This window comes from Apis florea, unplaced genomic scaffold (genome assembly GCF_048593485.1).
Source record: "Apis florea isolate Af1SG1 unplaced genomic scaffold, ASM4859348v1 contig_3036_pilon, whole genome shotgun sequence".
Classification (NCBI taxonomy): Eukaryota; Metazoa; Arthropoda; class Insecta; order Hymenoptera; family Apidae; genus Apis; species Apis florea.
Window position 1 is genome coordinate 1,513,945 of NW_028256694.1, and position 19,577 is coordinate 1,533,521.

At 33.5% G+C, this 19,577-nt stretch overlaps 4 protein-coding genes across 7 annotated transcripts in view; 2 read left to right on the forward strand and 2 right to left on the reverse strand.

Annotated features, from left to right (window-relative positions):
• The window catches only part of tgo (Aryl hydrocarbon receptor nuclear translocator homolog tgo), a 37,864-nt gene extending 37,311 nt beyond the window's left edge, over window positions 1–553 (reverse strand). For both annotated transcript variants that reach the window (XM_086908105.1, XM_086908104.1), the window contains exon 1: window positions 346–553. In XM_086908105.1, coding sequence (XP_086764231.1) covers window positions 346–382 — 37 coding nt within the window. In that variant the 5' untranslated portion in view covers window positions 383–553. The remainder of the gene's footprint in view (window positions 1–345) is intronic.
• A 482-nt stretch (window positions 554–1,035) lies between these two features.
• On the forward strand, window positions 1,036–2,923 carry LOC100864930 (Nipped-B cohesin loading factor). Its single transcript, XM_031920156.2, has 3 exons — window positions 1,036–1,487; window positions 1,593–1,693; window positions 2,713–2,923. The coding sequence occupies exons 2-3, from the start codon at window positions 1,663–1,665 to the stop codon at window positions 2,868–2,870; spliced, it is 189 nt and encodes a 62-aa protein (XP_031776016.2). The 5' UTR covers window positions 1,036–1,487; window positions 1,593–1,662; the 3' UTR covers window positions 2,871–2,923.
• A 5-nt stretch (window positions 2,924–2,928) lies between these two features.
• Nipped-B (Nipped-B cohesin loading factor) lies at window positions 2,929–12,796 on the forward strand. 2 transcript variants are annotated; one of them, XR_015292069.1, is made up of 3 exons: window positions 2,929–9,698; window positions 12,285–12,474; window positions 12,562–12,796. XR_015292069.1 is itself a non-coding variant. In XM_086908106.1 (1 exon), exon 1 carries the CDS (start codon window positions 3,073–3,075, stop codon window positions 9,700–9,702), a length of 6,630 nt encoding a protein of 2,209 aa, XP_086764232.1. In that variant the 5' UTR covers window positions 2,929–3,072; the 3' UTR covers window positions 9,703–10,095. The 2 variants fall into 2 exon arrangements, 1 of the variants encoding a protein (XP_086764232.1); XM_086908106.1 differs by lacking the exons at window positions 12,285–12,474; window positions 12,562–12,796 and having other exon boundaries at window positions 2,929–10,095.
• A 3,395-nt stretch (window positions 12,797–16,191) lies between these two features.
• LOC105737011 (uncharacterized) lies at window positions 16,192–18,343 on the reverse strand. 2 transcript variants are annotated; one of them, XM_012494049.3, is made up of 6 exons: window positions 18,052–18,343; window positions 17,711–17,814; window positions 17,377–17,637; window positions 16,672–17,305; window positions 16,358–16,582; window positions 16,192–16,296 (listed from the first exon to the last, which is right to left on the reverse strand). In XM_012494049.3, exons 1-6 carry the CDS (start codon window positions 18,267–18,269, stop codon window positions 16,251–16,253), a joined length of 1,488 nt encoding a protein of 495 aa, XP_012349503.2. In that variant the 5' UTR covers window positions 18,270–18,343; the 3' UTR covers window positions 16,192–16,250. The 2 variants fall into 2 exon arrangements, with proteins under 2 accessions (XP_012349503.2, XP_086764233.1); XM_086908107.1 differs by having other exon boundaries at window positions 17,711–17,810; window positions 18,052–18,329.
• Between the last annotated feature and the right edge of the window lie 1,234 nt (window positions 18,344–19,577).

Sequence of the window (19,577 nt, forward strand, 5' to 3'; positions counted from 1 at the left end):
CTCTTATCAATCAAAATCATTACTTAAACATAGAATCAAGGAAATAAGAGTTCATACTACAGTAAAACAATGAATTTATATGTTAAATACGATAAGTCACATAGAAAATAATTTACATTTTATGATAGAAAAGCGTCCTACTTAAGGAAAGATAAGGAATGATGTTCTAAAATTTGTTCGAAAATCACTTGTTCTGAAATTTTCTAGAATTTTTCAAACTTGAAAAGTTGTTTTTGCTCACAAAAGAAAATAAATTTTTTAAAAGTTTTCAGTAAAATAGCACATATACATTAAATTGATTAAAATGAGAAAATACTTTCAATGTCAAACAACTTCGATACATACCTGGTATGGAATGGGCGATCGTGGATACAGTAAACATTCGGTTAAGAAATGTCGTTTGAGAACAATAATTGAGTCTATTAATACTTATCGACACTAAGTGAGTAAATTGAAACGGTAATTAATTGGAAAATATCTTTTTAAACGTTAATTACCGAAATGTTGTACAATTAAAGTGGTCTTAGTGGCGCCACCTACGAGCATTTTTATTGCATCATCGAATATGCTGTTGAAACATAGTATCGAAAGTCGGTTTTAAAATCTATGACGGATATTACCAACTGTTTTTTACGCGACAATTTAATAAAACGAAACAAAATGTAATCAGAAGATTATATATTGAATATAGTTAATATACGTATATTAAATTCATAGAATAATTTTATTTAAATTTATTTAAATATTTTATAAATAATAACTATAGATATAGAATTTAATAAAAATAAATAAATCATTTTGTATGAAAGACGTTTGCTAATTGATTATTACGAAAATATTAAAAATGTTAAAATATTATTATTAAGTAACGATTCTTCTATTAAGCGTTATGGTAAAAAATTCGTTATAATAAATATTGATATTTAGGAATATTATTATATATAAATATTTAATAATATCTATCATCAATTGCATCGCTCTCATGCGAACGGTTTAGTGTAATTCGAAATAAGACGCCGTAGCGCCGGTATACCTGTATCTAGCCTGTATCTACTACGCAACTTCCGCTAACTCGCTGCTGAGCAAAATGGACGCCTTTGTGTCTGTTTTCCTCGTATTCATACTATAAATACTGTTTTCCCCGCGATGCACCACCTTTGACATGGCGATGTTTACACGGTACCGTGAAAAATGTAAGTGAAAATCGTGCTGTGCCGCAAATCAAAGTGCATTCCTCGGTGATCGACGAGAAAACGCATCCAACCAAATAGGCCAGAACACGGATGACAATTGAGTGAATATCTTTCACGACGAAAACTTTTTCGAACAAACTCGCACGAACGGGGTCGCTATTTTGGTAGACGTGTAAATATCGACGATTTATACGCGTCGAACGACACGGGAATCTTGGATATCGATACACCTCCCGCCAAAATTCCATTCACTGCTTGTATTCTGCAGTATAAATAATCGTTGTACATAACTAGGTAAGGCAATTGACACAAAACCTTAACCGAACTTTGTTTTCGTTTATCAAATGACATACAATCATCGCAGTTATCATCATTGACTTTAATAATTCTCTTATTTAGCGGAATTGTGTTCATTTGGGAGGTTTCCAGCCTGTAGCATCCTTCTTAAAGCCATGTTATCATATGTATAATGTTGGATGGTATATACTCGACAACTGGAGGTAATAATAACAATATTATGTGATGCTAGTGATTTAATCATTGAATGTTAAATAAATATTTTTTGTAAACTTCTTTGAGTGACACAAATAATCAAAATCATTGAAAGAAATATGGTTTGTATAGAAAAAAAAATGACATTTTAGTTTTATATTCGTTGTGACATTCGTGGAACGATTTTCATTAGAATCTTATGAGGATATCTTTTGATGTACTCCATTTAATGTGTTAGTGATATTATGAGAATATTTGTGAAAAATATTAAAATAATTTTTTAAATAATTGCTAGTAATTGCAAATTATTTAAAAGTATTTTTATTATATTATTTTTATTGTATATCTATGTATATATGATATATATATATATATATAGATAGATATACATACATATATATATATATATATATATATACATATATATACATACATATATAGATATATATATATATATATATATATATACAACACACATAACTACAGTATATTATAATTTTTAATTGATATGAATGAAATTACATTATGCTATATATATAATAAAAATATAGTGTAATTTTATAAAATTTGGAACAGTATCTTCTTAGATTTTTTAAAATTTTTGTTTAAAAAATTATTTGAAGTTACTCTAACCTTTATAAAGAGATTAATAGTTTTTTGTTGATATTTGTTATATTTAAGTATATAATGCAATAATAGTGTTATATTCTTTACTTAAATTGTTTTTTTATCAGTTTTATAAAAAAATAAAGTTTGTGAAATATATTTATCTTAAATTAATCATCTATCATAAAAGTATGTCATCAACTTGACATTATATAAATGTGTACTAATTTTATTTTAAATAGTGAACTTATTTATAATATATATTTAAAAAATTAAAATATTGATCATTTTTTATTTATTATTTATATATAAATATTAAAATAATCTCTCAATGTGTCTCAATAGAATTTTAAATTTTATGCACATAAAATATGAAAAATTAATAGTTTGAATGTCATATTTGTTATTATATTTGTTTCAGGTCAAGAAATTAATTCTAAAAATGGACCGTTTATTGGAGGATCCACGTGCTTCATCAAAATTTGGTTGATAATTTCTAGTGCATCATGGGAACTTAAAAGAGACATTGTTAAGTTCCCAATATATGCCTTAGTGGTAGTGTTCTTTAATAAGCGTTAGATACAATTCTGTTCATCAGTGAAATATATCCTATATTCGGAATGCCTTGAAAATACGAGTGTAGAGATTTTAACAATGATTTCTTTAAGCATTCGTGGTAACAGTGCATTTAGATATGTTCTGTTGATTTATATTTATCATATACTGTGAATAAGACTTTTTATAATATGTCAGTGCAGTGTTTGTTACGTTGGATAATTCTATGAACCTCAGAGTACATGTAAGGACACTGGACCTAATTTTAATAATATTTTTTGTCCAGGCTGTAATGCCAGAACAAGTCAAATTCAAGATGAACGGGGTTATACCGAGTGTGCCAATCACAACTCTCGCTGGTATTGCGAGTCTTACTGACTTGTTACCTGAAATGCCCCTGCCAACACCGCTGCCTCAGACTTTAACTAACAAGTCCCTTTTATTTCATCCAAGAGTGGCAGAGGAAGCACAAATATTACTAAGTGTTCGAAATGAAAACTTAGTGCCCCAATTAATACTATCTTTATCTCAAACCTCATCTGATCATATTGAACTAAAAGATAATTATGCAAATACAGAACAGCCTATGGAAACCGAGCAAAATACTCCTGAATTACTTAAGGCAATTTTGCAAATAAATCCACATGTGTTTAAGGGGCCTCAATATAATTCACCAAGAAATTGGACCCAAGGCACACCTATGATGCACACCAATCAATCATCCGCTAATTATGGACGATTTTCACCATCTTATTCAAGTTCTTCAGGGTCAAGACAAACGCCTCAAGGTAGTCCAGCTCATCCTGCTGCTGCTAGAACAGTACTACCACCGCCTACTGGTATAAATCCTCTACCCAATATGACCCCACAACCAAATATGTATTCTCCGGCACATATGAGTTCTCCTGGTACGCCGCTAACAACTCTCGGTAACGTAACACCTCAACACCATAATATGGCTGGTATGACACCTCAACATAATATGCATATGGCATCTCCTATGCGTGCTAATATACCTTTACAACAACATCAACCTGTTAATATTCAGCAAAATATGTATGATCCTATGATGAATCAACAAGTGCATCATCCATTAGGAAATCATCAACCGATGGAGATGGAAAGTACAGTGCAAGAAAATCAACAATTTTTACTTGATCCAGTAACAGGTCTTCCTGACATCGATATACCGATTGAAAATATCGAAGCGAAACAAAATATAGATAATGCGACGCAACATCTTTTATCTGCAACGCAAACCACATCTTATCCAAGTATGGATACCAGTCCTATGATCAATCCGTTGAATACTACGCCAACAACGATGATACAACACCAACAAAACAATAATTCAGAAAAAGGGATGAAAATGCCTGCCCCTTTGCCAGAGAAATTAAAAGAACCGATTGTCATGCTAGATAGATTATCTTTAGCAGATCAAGCTTTAATGCAGAAGAGTATAGCCGCATTTGCTGAAAAGTCTCCAAGTCGAGCTGCAAAAATGGGGATTTCTAATCGCGAGGATGTAAAGTCCGAGTCGGAAAGCGAGGAAGAAATAGGTAAAAATAACAAATATTTCAAAGCGCGTGCAAAAGAACGTCAAGTCCAAAGAGAAAAGGAAAAAGCTGAGAGGAAAAAAAGTGAAGATAAAAGTCGCAGACGAAGAAGGGTATTGGATGATGATGAGGAAGACGATAAAAAGGAAGCTCTCACACCGTCGAAACCAAAAATCAGAAAAATTGAAAAGAAACTCGTTCCTGTTTTAGCTAAACTCAGTGTGGAAGAATTAATGGAAACCAATACGTATCAACGTTTTAACACAACTATAGAAACGATATTCGAAAATACAGAAGATGTAGCAACCAATGCTGAATTAGAAGATGATGGTGATGTGCCTCCAGAATTGTTAATTCCTAAATATCAATTACATGATTTATGTACAGAAGCAGCCAAGCTGAAGGCATTAGGAGCAATGGAATCGATTCCAGCAGATAGATTGGTTAGATTATTAAACATTTTAGAGAAGAATATTCGGGACGGAGCTAAAGTATCTCCGCTGGCGGATCCGGATGATGACGTCGATGAGAGTCGATTATGGACGCAATTAGCTATGGAAAGAGTACAGCGTGCAGTGGATGCCTCTTTAATTGCATTACACATTATGACGTCCAGTAACATGCCAAAAATGGTCTACTTGGAAGACGTGATCGACAGAATAGTCCTTTTCATGAAGTTTCAGTTACAAAATACTATTTATCCTTCGTTTGATCCAGTATACAAAATAGATACAAAAAACAAGACTGACAATTATAATTCTAGTGGTCGTAAGAAAAGGGGTCATATGAAAGAAGTACGAGAGAAAAGTATCCTTCAGGTTTATAATAAAATGCACGAATTAGTTGGTCTTCTTGCTGAATTATTGAATATTCAAGTTCTAACAGACACTAGTGTTTTACATGCCTCTACGTTAGGTGTCGCACCATTTTTTGTTGAATCTGTTAGCGATCTTCAATTGAGCGCTTTAAAACTGGTCACAGTAATATTCACTAAATACGAGAAGCATAGGAGATTATTGTTAGATGATATTTTGGCATCTATAGCTCGACTTCCTAGTAGCAAAAGGAGCCTTAGGACATACAGGTTAAATTCTGAAGATCACATACAAATGTTAACAGCCTTGGTTTTGCAGCTAATCCAATGTGTTGTTGTATTATCGGACAATATAATTCCTCAACAGAAGAAATCACAAGACGAAGAGGAGAAGAAAGAAGAGAAAAAGACCAGTTATGTTGATGCCGATGTCTTAATCATAAATAAATACGAGACTGCTACGAGAATAGCGGGAAATTTTTTAACAGTGTTCTTGAACAAGTGCGGCAGCAAAGGTGAAGAAATTGATTACAGGCCACTGTTCGAGAATTTCGTGCAAGATTTATTGGCCACGGTTAATAAACCAGAATGGCCAGCGGCTGAGTTGCTTCTCAGTTTACTTGGAAATTTGTTAGTAGGTCATTTTTCTAACAAAAGTTCTGATATGGCACTCAGAGTGGCCTCTATCGACTACCTAGGTGTTGTAGCAGCCAGATTAAGAAAAGATGCAGTTAGTTCTCAATGCAAACTGTCTACCATCGATCAGATTATTAAGGACATCAAAATCGAGCAGCAAAAAGATTCTGATTACGATCAGGTAAAGGATAAAGAAATAATAGGTTTGAACGAAGACGAGGAGCGGACGGTTTTTTTACAGAAGGTGCTCCTCGATTATTTAGCCGTGAATGGAACCAAGGACTCCGCTTTAGGCTATGCTCGCCATTTTTATTTGGCACAATGGTACAGAGATTGTGCCGTAGAAAAATCTAGGGTCGGTCAAACGAAGAATAGCCCAAGTAAGAAGATGCACAAGAAAAAGATAAAAAAGAAAAACAAACATCACGCTAGCGATCAGGATTCGGAATCAGAGCTGGATGAACAGGATGCAGACGAAAACGACAATAACGAGCAGAAGAATTCAGAAGCATACAGAATCATAGAGGAGAAAAAGAAGTATATTATAAGTAGAATAAGACCGTACAGCACTGGCACGAAGCCGGATATACTTCAGACTTATATTGATTATAATTCGGCGGAACTAATATCGCAATATCTCGCCTCAAAAAGGCCGTTTTCGCAGAGTTTCGATCGGTACCTGAAACAGATCCTGCACGTGCTTACAGAATCGTCTATCGCGATCAGGACGAAGGCTATGAAATGCCTAACGATGATCGTTGAAGCGGATCCGAGTGTGTTGGCGCGGGTAGATATGCAATTGGGTGTGAAACATTCGTTTTTAGATCATGCGACGTCGGTCCGCGAGGCGGCTGTTGATCTAGTAGGAAAATTTGTACTAAGTAGGCCCGAATTAATAGATAAATACTATGATATGCTGTCGGCTAGAATTCTAGATACCGGCGTTAGCGTACGTAAGCGCGTGATAAAAATTCTAAAGGATATCTGTATGGAGTGTCCTGACTTTCCTAAAATTCCTGAAATCTGCGTAAAGATGATCAGGCGGGTGAACGATGAGGAAGGTATTAGAAAATTGGTAATGGAAGTGTTTCAGAATATGTGGTTTACACCTGTCAGGGAACGCCCCACATTGGATTCCGAATCGTTATTGAGGAAAGTGATGAACATCACGGACGTTGTGGCAGCTAGTAAAGATATGGGTTTGGAATGGTTCGAACAGCTGCTGGTTAGCTTGTTCAAGCCCAAAGAGGACAAAGACGATAGTACAAAGATGCAAACCGAGCCCCCAAAGGCATTATTGACGGCGTGCAAACAGATTGTTGATTGCTTGATCGAGAACGTTCTTCGATTGGAAGAGACGAATCTGGAAGAATCTGAGAAGACGGAGAAAAAGGGATCCTCTCAAAGATTAGTCGCTTGCTTGACAACTTTATATCTATTTGCGAAAATACGGCCACAATTGCTAGTCAATCACGCGATTACGTTACAGCCTTATCTAAGCTTGAAATGTCAAACTCAGGGTGATTATCAGATCATCAGTAGTGTAGCACACACTTTGGAATTAGTCGTACCATTGATGGAACATCCTAGTGAGACTTTTTTAGCACAGCTGGAAGAAGATTCGGTAAAATTGATCCTGCAACACGATAGATCGGTGGTGGCTAGCTGTTTATCCTGTTTAGGCTCTATAGTGAACAACGTGACCAGGAATTTTAAATTAATACGAGACTGTTTTAAAAAATATTATGGACATCTGACTGAGTACAAATCCTTTTACGAGAAAGATCCTACGAATCCTATGCTTTTAAAATATCGACCATTTGTCAGGAGAGCGTTGTTCACTGTTGGCTTATTGCTGCGACACTTCAATTTTACCGACCCAGAAGTAATCGAGGGACTAGCAGAGAATATAAAGGATCAAGTATTTGAAACGTTGAACTATTTCGTACATCTGGACAACGACGATATTCGACATTTTACTTTATCTGCTATTGGATCTTTATGTATTCGTCATTATGAATTCATGTTACTTCCTGAGTTAAAAGAATTGTATCATCATTTGCTTACGTCAGAGAATGCCTTGGTTCATATGAGGATTCAAGTATTGAACAATATCGAGGTATACTTGTTGGAAGAGGACAAGAGAATGATCAAACAGGATATGGAATGGGCGAAAATGTCCAAACAAGAAAACTTAAAAGAAATGGGAGATGTTTCATCAGGAATGGCTAGTACTGTGATTCAATTATATGTGAAAGAAATTTTAGAATCTTTTTTGCATGCAAACATCAGTGTACGTCACGCAGCATTGAAAGTGATCCAATTGATTCTAGCTCAAGGTTTGGTCCATCCGGTTCAAATAGTTCCCTATCTGATCTGCATGAGCACAGACTGCGAAAAAGTAGTCAGTCATAGCGCGGATAAGCAACTTCAAGACATCGAGAAGAAGTATCCTGGCTTTATTCATATGAAATCCCAATTAGGTATCAAGCTTAGCTATCGGTTGCAGAAAATTTTACAAACTGATATCACAGTGAGAGGAATGAGGGTCAAAGATGGCGAATTTCCTGGTGCGTTAAATGGTTTCCTTTATACTATCTTGAGGAACACGAAACAACAAAGAAGAGCCATAGTATTGTCTTTCTTAAAACAATTTGACGAGTCTGCGAAAACTAGTTTATCACAGATGCTCTACTTGGCTGACAATCTCGCTTACTTTACATATCAAGTGCAAGACGAGCCATTGTTTATCATTCATCATATTGATATTATTATTTCCATGTCCGGTACGAATCTTGTGCAGTCATTTAAGGAGGCATTACTACCAAAAGAAGGGAATAGTCAACCACAGCAGCATCATCATCATCATCAACAGCAGCAGCAGCAGCAACAACAACAACTATATCAACAACAACATCAACAACAACAACAGCAACAATACCATCAGCAACATCATCAACAAATTCATACTCCTATGGGACCGGATGGACAGCCACGACCAGAGCAATTATTGTCAGTATTGGAAGATGAAGAGGATGATGAAGAAGATGAGGAATCGTTACTGGCAAGGTTACCAGGAGACACTACGTTGCTTAGGGATTATATCACCGCCAGCCAAGGTTTTTTGTTGCTGCTCACTTTAAGACAGCACTTGAAAGATCTGTACGGTTTCTCTGACCAAAAAATTGGCCAGTACTCGCCGACAGAGGCAGCGAAGGTGTACGAGAAAGCTGTGAACCGTAAGAGTAACTTGCTGTTCAAACCAAAGGCTACCCTGCAGAGATTAAGGGAAGGCGTAAGTAATGTCGAACTTGATGCTGAGGGCAGGAAAAAATTAGTGAAGGAGTATTTGGACTTCAAACAATTGATGTTAAAGTTTGATCTGGAAGAGCCTGAGGAAGATGGAAACGAGGGTGACACGAGTGGCGGAGGTAGCAAACAATCGATAGATGTTTCTAACAAAATGTCTGAACCGGACAATAAAATGGAAATCACTGTGACGAGCAATCCCCAGATGGTAAATCAATATCAAGCCAATATGAACTCGTCTATTGAGCATCCGAACAATTCGATAAACTCGATGCCCACTGGTGGTTCCATTCCGGTCACCATGCCTGTCCACAGATCACCGCCAGTTGCTATGAACGCGGCGCCAGCATCGCAAATTGCATCACCACGTGTGCCCAAGCTGACGATACACGCGCATCATCCAGAGGGAGTGAAGGAACATCGTAAACACCGGGCGCACAAAACGGAAAAAGTGAAAAAACATAAGAAGAAGAAGAGGAGAAGAATTTCCGATAGTAGCGAGAGCGGCGAGGACTACAGTGATCCTGACTTTTTAGTGTGAGTGCAGTGGTGTATCTCTGCGTCCGTTGTGTACATATTACATACTAATTACAAGAATTATAATAATAATATGATAATTGACGCGTGTTTCGCGTGGTTGATGTGCGTGCTGGTATGCGTGCGACGTTTTCTTGGTGCGTTTTGTGTCGCTCGTAAGTGAGAAGGCGTTCCGTTTTCTCTTCTGTTTTTCTTTTTTTGCGCAACGAAATTGGAACAGAAGGAAGAGAAAGAAATATGACACTATAATAGAATATATGACACTGATGTTATAGAGAATACCAGTGCCGGACGCTCTGAAATCGCGACGGACTTCATCGATCATGGAAATGGACTAAAATTTTTAGCGAAACTAAACAAAAAAAAAAAAAAAAAGGGAAAAGTTATATGAATAAAAGCGATACTGATGTACAGAGGATGGTGGTGCTCTGTGGGAATGCGTGCGATTTTGTTTGCGATAATTTGATTGGGAGGGAATGAGAGAGAGAGAGAAAGAGAGAGAGAGAGAGTGTGTGTGTGTGTAAGAGAAAGAAAGAATTTAGACGAATGAGAGATTTTAAATATCGATCGTCTTCAGACGATCCCTTAATGTTATCTTGTTAACTAGGACACGTGGTGGATGCACGTCTAAAATTTCTCAGTCCATGTTATACTATTCGAGATATGTCGATCTTCGAGACTAGAATAAGGAACTTGGTTCAGACAAGAGCTGCACGATCGTCGCTTCTATCGTTCCATTTCTTTTTTTCTTCTTCGTATATCAATGGTAAAATTTCTTGTGGAAAATTTCTTTGATTCTATTTTTTGTCTTTTTCTCATCCCTTTTTTTTCCCCGATTCTCAAAAAATCTGGATCAATGAGAATGAATTTTTTTCTTTTGTTCTCGAAAAATACTTATTTGACAATATAGAAAAATTAATACAATATATATATATTTGTAATATTTATACATATCTATATTTTAAAAAAATATATATATATAAATTAGATATTATAAATATAAATATATATAATATATATATTATATATAATAATATATAATATGTAATTATTTAAGTATATAATTTTTTTTGAAAAATAAAGTTCGATAGAATTGAACTAGATCGATGAAGAATAAATCGAACCAAGTTTCAAATTAGAAAAGAACCAGTTTCAGACAGAGATCCCGAGTTGTAAAGTTTTCTTGGAATACATCACGTTTTATTCAAACATGAATGAATTGTCAATGTAAATAATATTGAATAATAATAGTAAGATTGATACAAAATTTTAGTTTTCTTTTTACGGAAGCAAAAAGAAAAAGATCAATTCGAATGTTATTGAGAAAAGAATGAGTTTAAAAGACAAAAATTGGTATTATATATTTTTATTTTGAAAAAAAAAAAATAGATAAAAAGTCATTGTCAAAAACTCGGGAAAACAACGAGAAAAAGAGCCAATAATAAAAGAAAAATTCTGAGAGAGAAAGGAAGGGAGAGAGAGAGAGAATGGAAACGCATAGAAGAGTGGATCCGTTTAGACTTGCTCCACAGTAATGTATAATAAACAAGTGTAGTTAAAAGAGATTAAAACAAGAAAAAAGAAACAAAATGAAAGAAAACAGAAACACATTGCCTATGCATTATGAGAGAGAGGGAGAGAGGAGAGAGAGAAGAAAACAAAAAAAAACGTTGTTTGTAATATCTGTACATACATAAATTTCAAGTAAAGTATCTTATTTTCTTACAAACTATATAGCGATGACATTACGAAAGAATACTTAAAATTTTGTTGTAATATTAAGTATTTATTCAGAATTCATGTTGTCCCAATATAGTTTGCTTTATGCACACAACTCGTCTTTTGGTGTAATTAAAAAAAAAAAAAAAAAAAAGAACTATCGTTTTTATACAAGCTTAGGAATAAATGAAATAAAAACAAAATAAAAAAGTGCAGAACGAAAAGAAAGAGGAAAAATACGAGGAAGAAGGATAATTGAATGAATACAGAAAGAAAAGAAATGCGATCTATTAATTTTCGATTTGGAGAATGAACGAAATTATTATGGGTGAGGATAGGATAGGATAAGATCAAGGAAGAAAGGCAAACGAGAAGGAAAAACCCGTGAAAAAAACCCATGGTTGAGAGAAAGTAACGCGAGATCTTCGACGGATCATGCAGTTCTTTAATTACTCGTTTCCTTTGTGATGGCGCTCTATGCCATTTTGACTGTCTAGGACCGAGCATCATAACATTAGTGTGAAATTATACGTATAAACATGTTCGTCGTATCCCCGGTTCAAAAATCGATCGTACAACTGTGATCTTTAATATTGAAGTGGGGATGCGTGCATCGCTCTTTTCGTCGCGATATAATTCGTCTTTTTTATACGTTTATAGAAAATCCATCGGTCATCATCGATAAACATTCTATCGAAACAAGCAATTTGAGGTTACTCGTTGTCCTGGATAGTCGAATATAACATTTATCATACACATACATATATATATATATATATATATATATATATGTTCCAAGTTTATAACTTGGTAAAAATGGAAATGAGGCATTTAGCGGTATAGACCATATTACATATGATGTTTCAGTGAAAGCGAAACCATGCGATATCATCGTCCATATTCTTTAGAACGCTAGCTTGATACGTTTGTCCCGTCGAGGTTAGTTAAAACACGGAGGAAACGAGTCAATTGATCGAAGAATGACTGCGTGAACCGAAAGCCTTGGCTGGTGATCGAAAGACTGCGACGAACATGGATGGAAAGAGAAAGATATAAGGTTTTTACTTTAAACGTGAATCATCTTTTTCGTCCTACGAGAACGTTACCATTTTACGATCATCGTCAATCATTATTGCATTTACAGTTGGTCGTTTATTTCTTATGGGAAGAAAATAAAAATGATTACAAAAGGAAAAAAAAAATCGCTGGCTGTTCAACGGATCTATTGAGGTTAGACCGTGAAACGTCGACGTACGAACGCAAACAAAATGATCTAGGTGATAAACGCTTCTTTCGTTTTAATCTCGATTTAAAGTAGCACTCTATTGGGGTCCAGATGTACATTCATCTATATCTCATCAATAAATCTGGCAGCAAAAGAAGTATGGAATTCATTCGATTAGTTATTAAGAGTCTCATCTATATTCGCAAGGAATGTACGTGGATTCTAGTTTCGATGATAAATTATATTTTCTTTCCTTCTTTTAATATTTAATACAATTTATATTTAGTTTACAAAAATATAAACATGATTTCATTTGATTATCAATTTAATCATATAGAAAGAAAAAGATTGATTTAATCCGTGTACATTTCTTGCTTTTAGATTAATGAAACGTTCTCGAAAATTGTCGCGAATCCTTAGAAACCTCTCAAAAAATCGATTCGATTGAAAATTTCCTATAATAATAAAAAAAAAAAAAAAAAAAAATTGAAATCTGACATCATATTGATTCTAGAAAATTATACGAATCGCTTTTATCGATCGCGTTCCCTTTTGTCTTGGAGCCTTCTTTGAACGACGCGATTCTTCATCTGACGAGGATTGATCTCGATCTAAAGGATCCCGAGTCCGATTCATTACCGTCCCCGAACCGTGTGCAATGCTAGAAATTAGAGAAACTCGTAGTAGACTATCCGTGACGAGTGTCGAAGTCCGTGAAATCGCGCACGCCGTAAACGACGCTGTTTCCCGGACACTTCGAAAGAGAAAAGGGACACGCACATTTTTCGATCGCTAGGACAAGAGTCGTCGTTAGTTGCAAATGGAATTATCGATCGATCCTGGCTGTTTGATCGTTTCGACGCGAAGAAAAGAAAAAAGAAAAGGATCGAGTACACACACCTGTTGCGCCTATATAGTTACGCAAGAGAAAGAAAAGAAAGTAATAGGATAAAAGAAGAGGCAGGATAAAATGTCGCGTTTGAGGTTAGCAATATGATAAATATTGTTAGAAGCAGAAGGGGGAGAGGAATAAACTAATAGTAAAAATTGAAAGAGAAGATCTTTAAACTTGTACAAATGTTCAAGGTGTGTACATATTTATTATAAAAAAAATGGGAGAAGGGAGGGGAGAAGATGAAGAGGAAAATGGCGAACAGTGTGAGAAGAAAACGTCGAATCGTCTGGCAGTCCTTGTTTCGATGGAGGATGATACGAAAGGATGAATAACAACAAGTGTGTGTGTACGCGTATGTGTGTAAGCGAAATGGAACAAGATGGGGGTGAATGATCATATGATTGAACGAAGATCAGGAAGGTGAAACGTTTCATTAAACATTTTATTGTTCGTTGTAATAAACTTCTAGAGAAATGATATGCATTATTAAAGAGAGAGAAGAATTCTAAACGGTTATATTTCTTTGTGCATATATACATATATACATATATATATATATATACATACATAAATCGATATATGTGTATATATACATAGCTCGAAGAGAAGGAAATCGATGAAGATATTTAATATTGCTATAATGTGGCGTTTAACTCGTATTGGTATGCCCGCGAGGATATGTGAATGGAAGATAGGATGATTGTGAATTGTAAAGTTTCGCGAGAAAGATAGAGAGGAAGCGGAAGTTATGGACAGGAAATAAAGATAAATAGGTGGACAAAAAAAGAAAAAAAAGAAAAAAAAAGAAAAAAAAAGAAAAATAAAAATGAATTATAGACACTCTGTCGATTCTGATCGATTCGATCTATCGTACTCAGCACAGTACGAGGCACATTTGTATTATAACATTATACATATTATATATATATATATAAATACATATATATATAAATATATATATTGTATCACCTATGTTTTTGTATTTGGTAATCTAACGAAAGACGAAAAGGAAAGAAGAAAAAAAAAAAAAGTCTACAAAAAAGAATATCGAATTAACGAACAAAAGGTTAATAGAAAGTATATTATATATTTGAGTAAAATCGTTGAGAATTGGTATTATCCATGGCTGGACTGAGTCATAATTTTCGTCCCTTGTACGTAGTTTGTTTAATTTTTTCCTCTCTTCGTTCTTTTTCTCTGATCTTTTGTGCCCGTTTATTCGCATTCGATATATGCACACACACACCACACACACACAAACACGTACACACACACATTCACGCTCAGGTAATGTGGGGTTTAGGGGGGAAGTAATTATTAATAGTCCACTTTGAACAGGCGATTAAGTGAACGGTCTTGGATAAAACCAACACTCTTTTACTCATAACTTATTATGTACATCGTCTGAAGAAAACCGATACGTTCGTAAAAGAAAAATAAACATAAGTATATATCAATCGGTTTCGTTCATTTCCACTTGCCCTTTCATCATTTTGACGAGCGCACTCGTTCAATATGGCGTCTACTTTTTTCAATTGATTTTTTCTTTTTTTGTAATTGAAAAATTATATTTTAAAATTGAAGTTTTTAAAAGGAAAAAGGAAAGAAGAGAAGACAAAAACAAAATGAAATCTATTATTTTTTTAGAGAGAAGTTTGATAAAGTTTGCGTCGTGTTGTGCTGAGATCGCGTTTTCAAAATGAATCCAATATCTTGTATAATTTTCAGAAGAACAGATCAATTTGTACAGCATTTGTATATAGCCAATATTATGGCGATCATACGAATTTCCTCGTGGCAATAGACAAGTGACAAGTAGTATGGGTTATTTGTAACTCGAAGATTTTAGCGAAGATTGTAAATAACAGAGTGGTGGATTAAAAAAAAAAAAAAAATAAATAACAATATAATGATTAGTTAGAAAACGGATCGATCACGAGACATGATGTTTCGTCCATCAAAATTTGGTTGAACTGTCGCGTTTCTCATGGATACTTTCTCATGGAAGACTGTTACTATAGGAGAATACTTTTAGTATACCAATTCGGAAACGAAGTACAAAACAGACACCGAGATTTCGTTCGCCTCTACGTGAAGTGATTCCGAAGAGTTTGGAGATATTCGAACAGGAAGTAAGTACAATTACTGTAAATAAATACCTTCAAATAATAACTGATTAATATATAAATTATTACGCAGTAATTGTGTTAAAGATTTTGCTGCTCTAAGAGTATGCTCTGTTCGATTTAATTAATTTATTGAGGTTATGATATAAACGAGCGGAGGAGTAAAACATATCGTATATTTTTTAGCTGTAATAATTTTCCTCTTCTTTCTTGAATACTTGTATATCTGAGCATTGATTAGTTGAAGGAGAGAAAAAAGGAAAAGAAAAGAAAAAAAAAAAAAAAAAAAAGAAATAATTGTATTTTCATTAAACAAGGAAATTAGGTAATTTTTAAGTTGCGTTCGATCAAATTGCATGATTATTGTTGATTATTGTTTTAGAAAAATTAAAATTAAAAAGAAACATTTCTGTAAAAATTCACGTGTGGAAAAAAAAATTGTATATTTATACGTACTTTGAGTCGCGTTAGTGTGTTATCCATTAAAAATGATAAAACTTTTACGAGTACAATAAATTAGGCATACGATAATACGTACGATCATTTATACTAATGTCTTTTACATTTTTTAATCGGTATATTTCTTATTAGACTTTTAGATCCTCCGATTCTTCGTTCCTCCATCGGATACACCTGTAATACCATCCATAATGTAAATAAACAAACGGTTTAATAATAATATCTAATTACTCACATTTTTGGGATATCCTTGATATATTGAAATTCATTCGAATACTTTGTCGAACCATCGATACCATTACATTTCTCCCTCCAAACCTTCGTACTATTTAATAATGTCGAATAATCTCGCGTTTCAACCAGTTCCACCCTTTTCACATCCACCAAGTCGCTTTTCTTTGGCTTCTTTGAACGTAAAATTAAATTTTTCCTTTTCTCCGTGTATTCTTTATCCTGCTCCCTGTAAGAAAAATTCCTCTTCCCATTCCACTATATCCATTGTTATTTATACTTATTTATTTTGCTATTTATAACATTGAAATTTTTTACCTAAACGCTCTAATTAAAGTTGCGTTATATTTACATTTCTCTTTATAAATTTCATTCGTTTCTTTCAAAGTATTTTCCCTTGATTTTTTTCTTTTGTACTCTTCCAAAGATTCCTGAATCTTTTCTTGACGTTTCTTCCTTTTATTTTCTTCCCTTTCTTTCCTCAACTTCATTTGCATTTTCATCTGTTCTTCGTCCATAAAACGTTTATTTTCCTTCTCAATTTTCCACTTTTTAATCAACTCTTTTTTCTCATTGTTATTCATTGAATTGTTGTTAGTTTCTGAATGACTTGACTTTCCCTTTTTGAAAACTTTTATCTTCGTTTTCTCTTCGGGAATTTCATTTTCCAAATCTTCCTTCTCATGGCAACGCTCAATTTCTTGGCCAATTTCATCGATGTTTATTTTTCTCTCCAATTCTTTTTGTTGACGCCATTCCCTCACTGCCATCTTCTGTTTTCCACGCAAATCTTCATAATGCTTGTACCATGCCTCGTGATTCACTATAGTTTCAGCTGTTAAATCTGGACACTTTTTCTGAATCGTTGTAACCAGTGTTGGTATGCTTTTGCATTTTTTCCTCATTTTTAAAAAAAACAAGTGATCATCCAATGTCCAATTTTCCGTGTGACCTGTTTTTGAATTTAGAATCATTTTAAAAAGATTCTTAACCTTTTTACGAACACGTAAGTATTTCTATTACCTGTTATCGCGACGAGGCTATGAAAATCGTCCACGTCTTTAAATTCTACTTTTTCTCTTTTATTTTCCGTTTTAGTTTTACACAATAATGGTGTTGCATTTTTCTGCGCTTTCTCATACTTTTCCAAATTAAAGTTACATTCTTGCAATTCAACATTCAACGCATCCCCTTCCTCTTTTAAAGTTTGAATGGGATAAGATTTTTTGAAATCCTGCATATTTTGCGAAAGTTTGATCAATTTTGATTTGTACGTGTTTACATCTAAATATAAATATAATAAGTGTTCAGTTTTTTATTACGATAGAAATAATTTTCGACAAATATTTTTATTTACCTAATTTCTTTATTTCTTCCGGACTTTTAACGATATTTTTTACAGAATCCAAATCGGAAATAATATTATCTATATTTTTGTACATCGTATCTAAATAGTTCTGTCTGCCAAACATAATTAAATAAAATAAATTAAACATTTATATCTTATTTATATTTAAAGATATTTGTAGATATGTTTCAATTTGTATTTTTAATTTTTAATTTATACGAATTTTCAATTTCACATATACGCGTGTTCAAAATAATGAATGATTGATTCTTTATTATGAAAAATTCGAATTAATTTGAATATAATGTAATATTAAAATATTATACATACATATATATGACGGTATTTACCTTCTTAAGGATAACTCTGTATGCTCGTGCATGATATCTTGTAATAAATTCGAGTCTATTTTCATATTTTTAATTGCACCGATTAATCCTTTTTCAAGAATATGTTCTTGCTGTTTCAACCTCAACAATGGTTTCATAAATAAATTTTGTGCGGATACCACTTTCTTCTTCGACGTATCATTCCTTGTTTTAACACTATCGTCGCCACTGGTGCACATTGGCGTAATTAATTATCCGTAAATTGTCGCTAATTACACGAGAAATTGGTTTCAATAACCCTTTGAGTTCGACGTTTAACGTCAAAGTAAAGTGTAGCAAAGTTCAATTTTCATTAGTCAACTGTAGAGCATCCCATAGGTTTCCATAGCAATTCCCCAACCCCATACATTTGTTGCACCTGTCGTTCGAATGAAAAATCGTGAAGGTTACTAGCTTACTAGTAATTAATATGTTTTGTTTTTAATAAGAAATATAAGAAGTATGCAATATACATTTCTTATTGAACATTATATTACATACTTAATGTGCATCAATATATTATTAAGTTGATGCAAAACATTTGTTTTCAATCGAAATATATCATTATTATTATCCGGGAGGATATTAAAATCAATCAATAACGCGCATTTAATGTGCATTTTTTATTAGCATAAAAATTATAGCATTTTATGCTAATAATATAAAAACAAATTATGTTATTTTATTATTTAATAATTATTAATACAAGATATAGAATAAATTCATTGTCTAATATATTTTTTTTTCTTTACCTTAAATTTTTTTTGATATCTCGTAACGCGTTTGTAGTTGTAACGCGCTAAAAGTATAGACAAAGAAAGCAAATGATGAGAGAAGGACAGAGATAGAGTAAAAATTAGGAAATCAGCGCCATCTGTTGAATGTCTTTGCTGGAATAAATGTAGACAAAGAAAACAAATAGGAGAAAAAGGATAGAGATAGGATAGATATTGATCGCTAGCGCCATCTTTTGGATGATTTTTTTAAAAGCAAGATAGAATAGAAATTGAAGATCAGCGCCATCTCTTTGGATCTCTTTTTTTTGTATACAAAGAAATATGTTTTTTTTGATATTTAAGAAATAACATTGATGAACAAGTTTTAACCTATTTTATTTTACTATTTTTAAAATAAAAATTGACCGTCAGTGCCATCTCTTAGATATCAAAAGACATTTTTTTTGATGTATAAAGAAAAGCATACAATAGATGGCACTGATCTTCAATTCTTATTCTACTTTGCTTCTAAAGAAATATATTTATCATCCGAAAGATGGCACTAGCGATCAATTCCTATCCTATCTGTATCCTTTTCTCGCTATTTGTTTTCTTTGTCTACATTTGTTCCATCTAAGAGATTTAAAAGATGGCGCTAGTTTCCTAATTTTATTCTGTCTCTCTATCTTTCTCACACTTCTCACATTTGCTTTCTTTGTCGATACTTTTGGCGCGTGATCACGCGGAATTCAATATACTTCCATCATTTCTTTCTTAAAACTACAATGTACT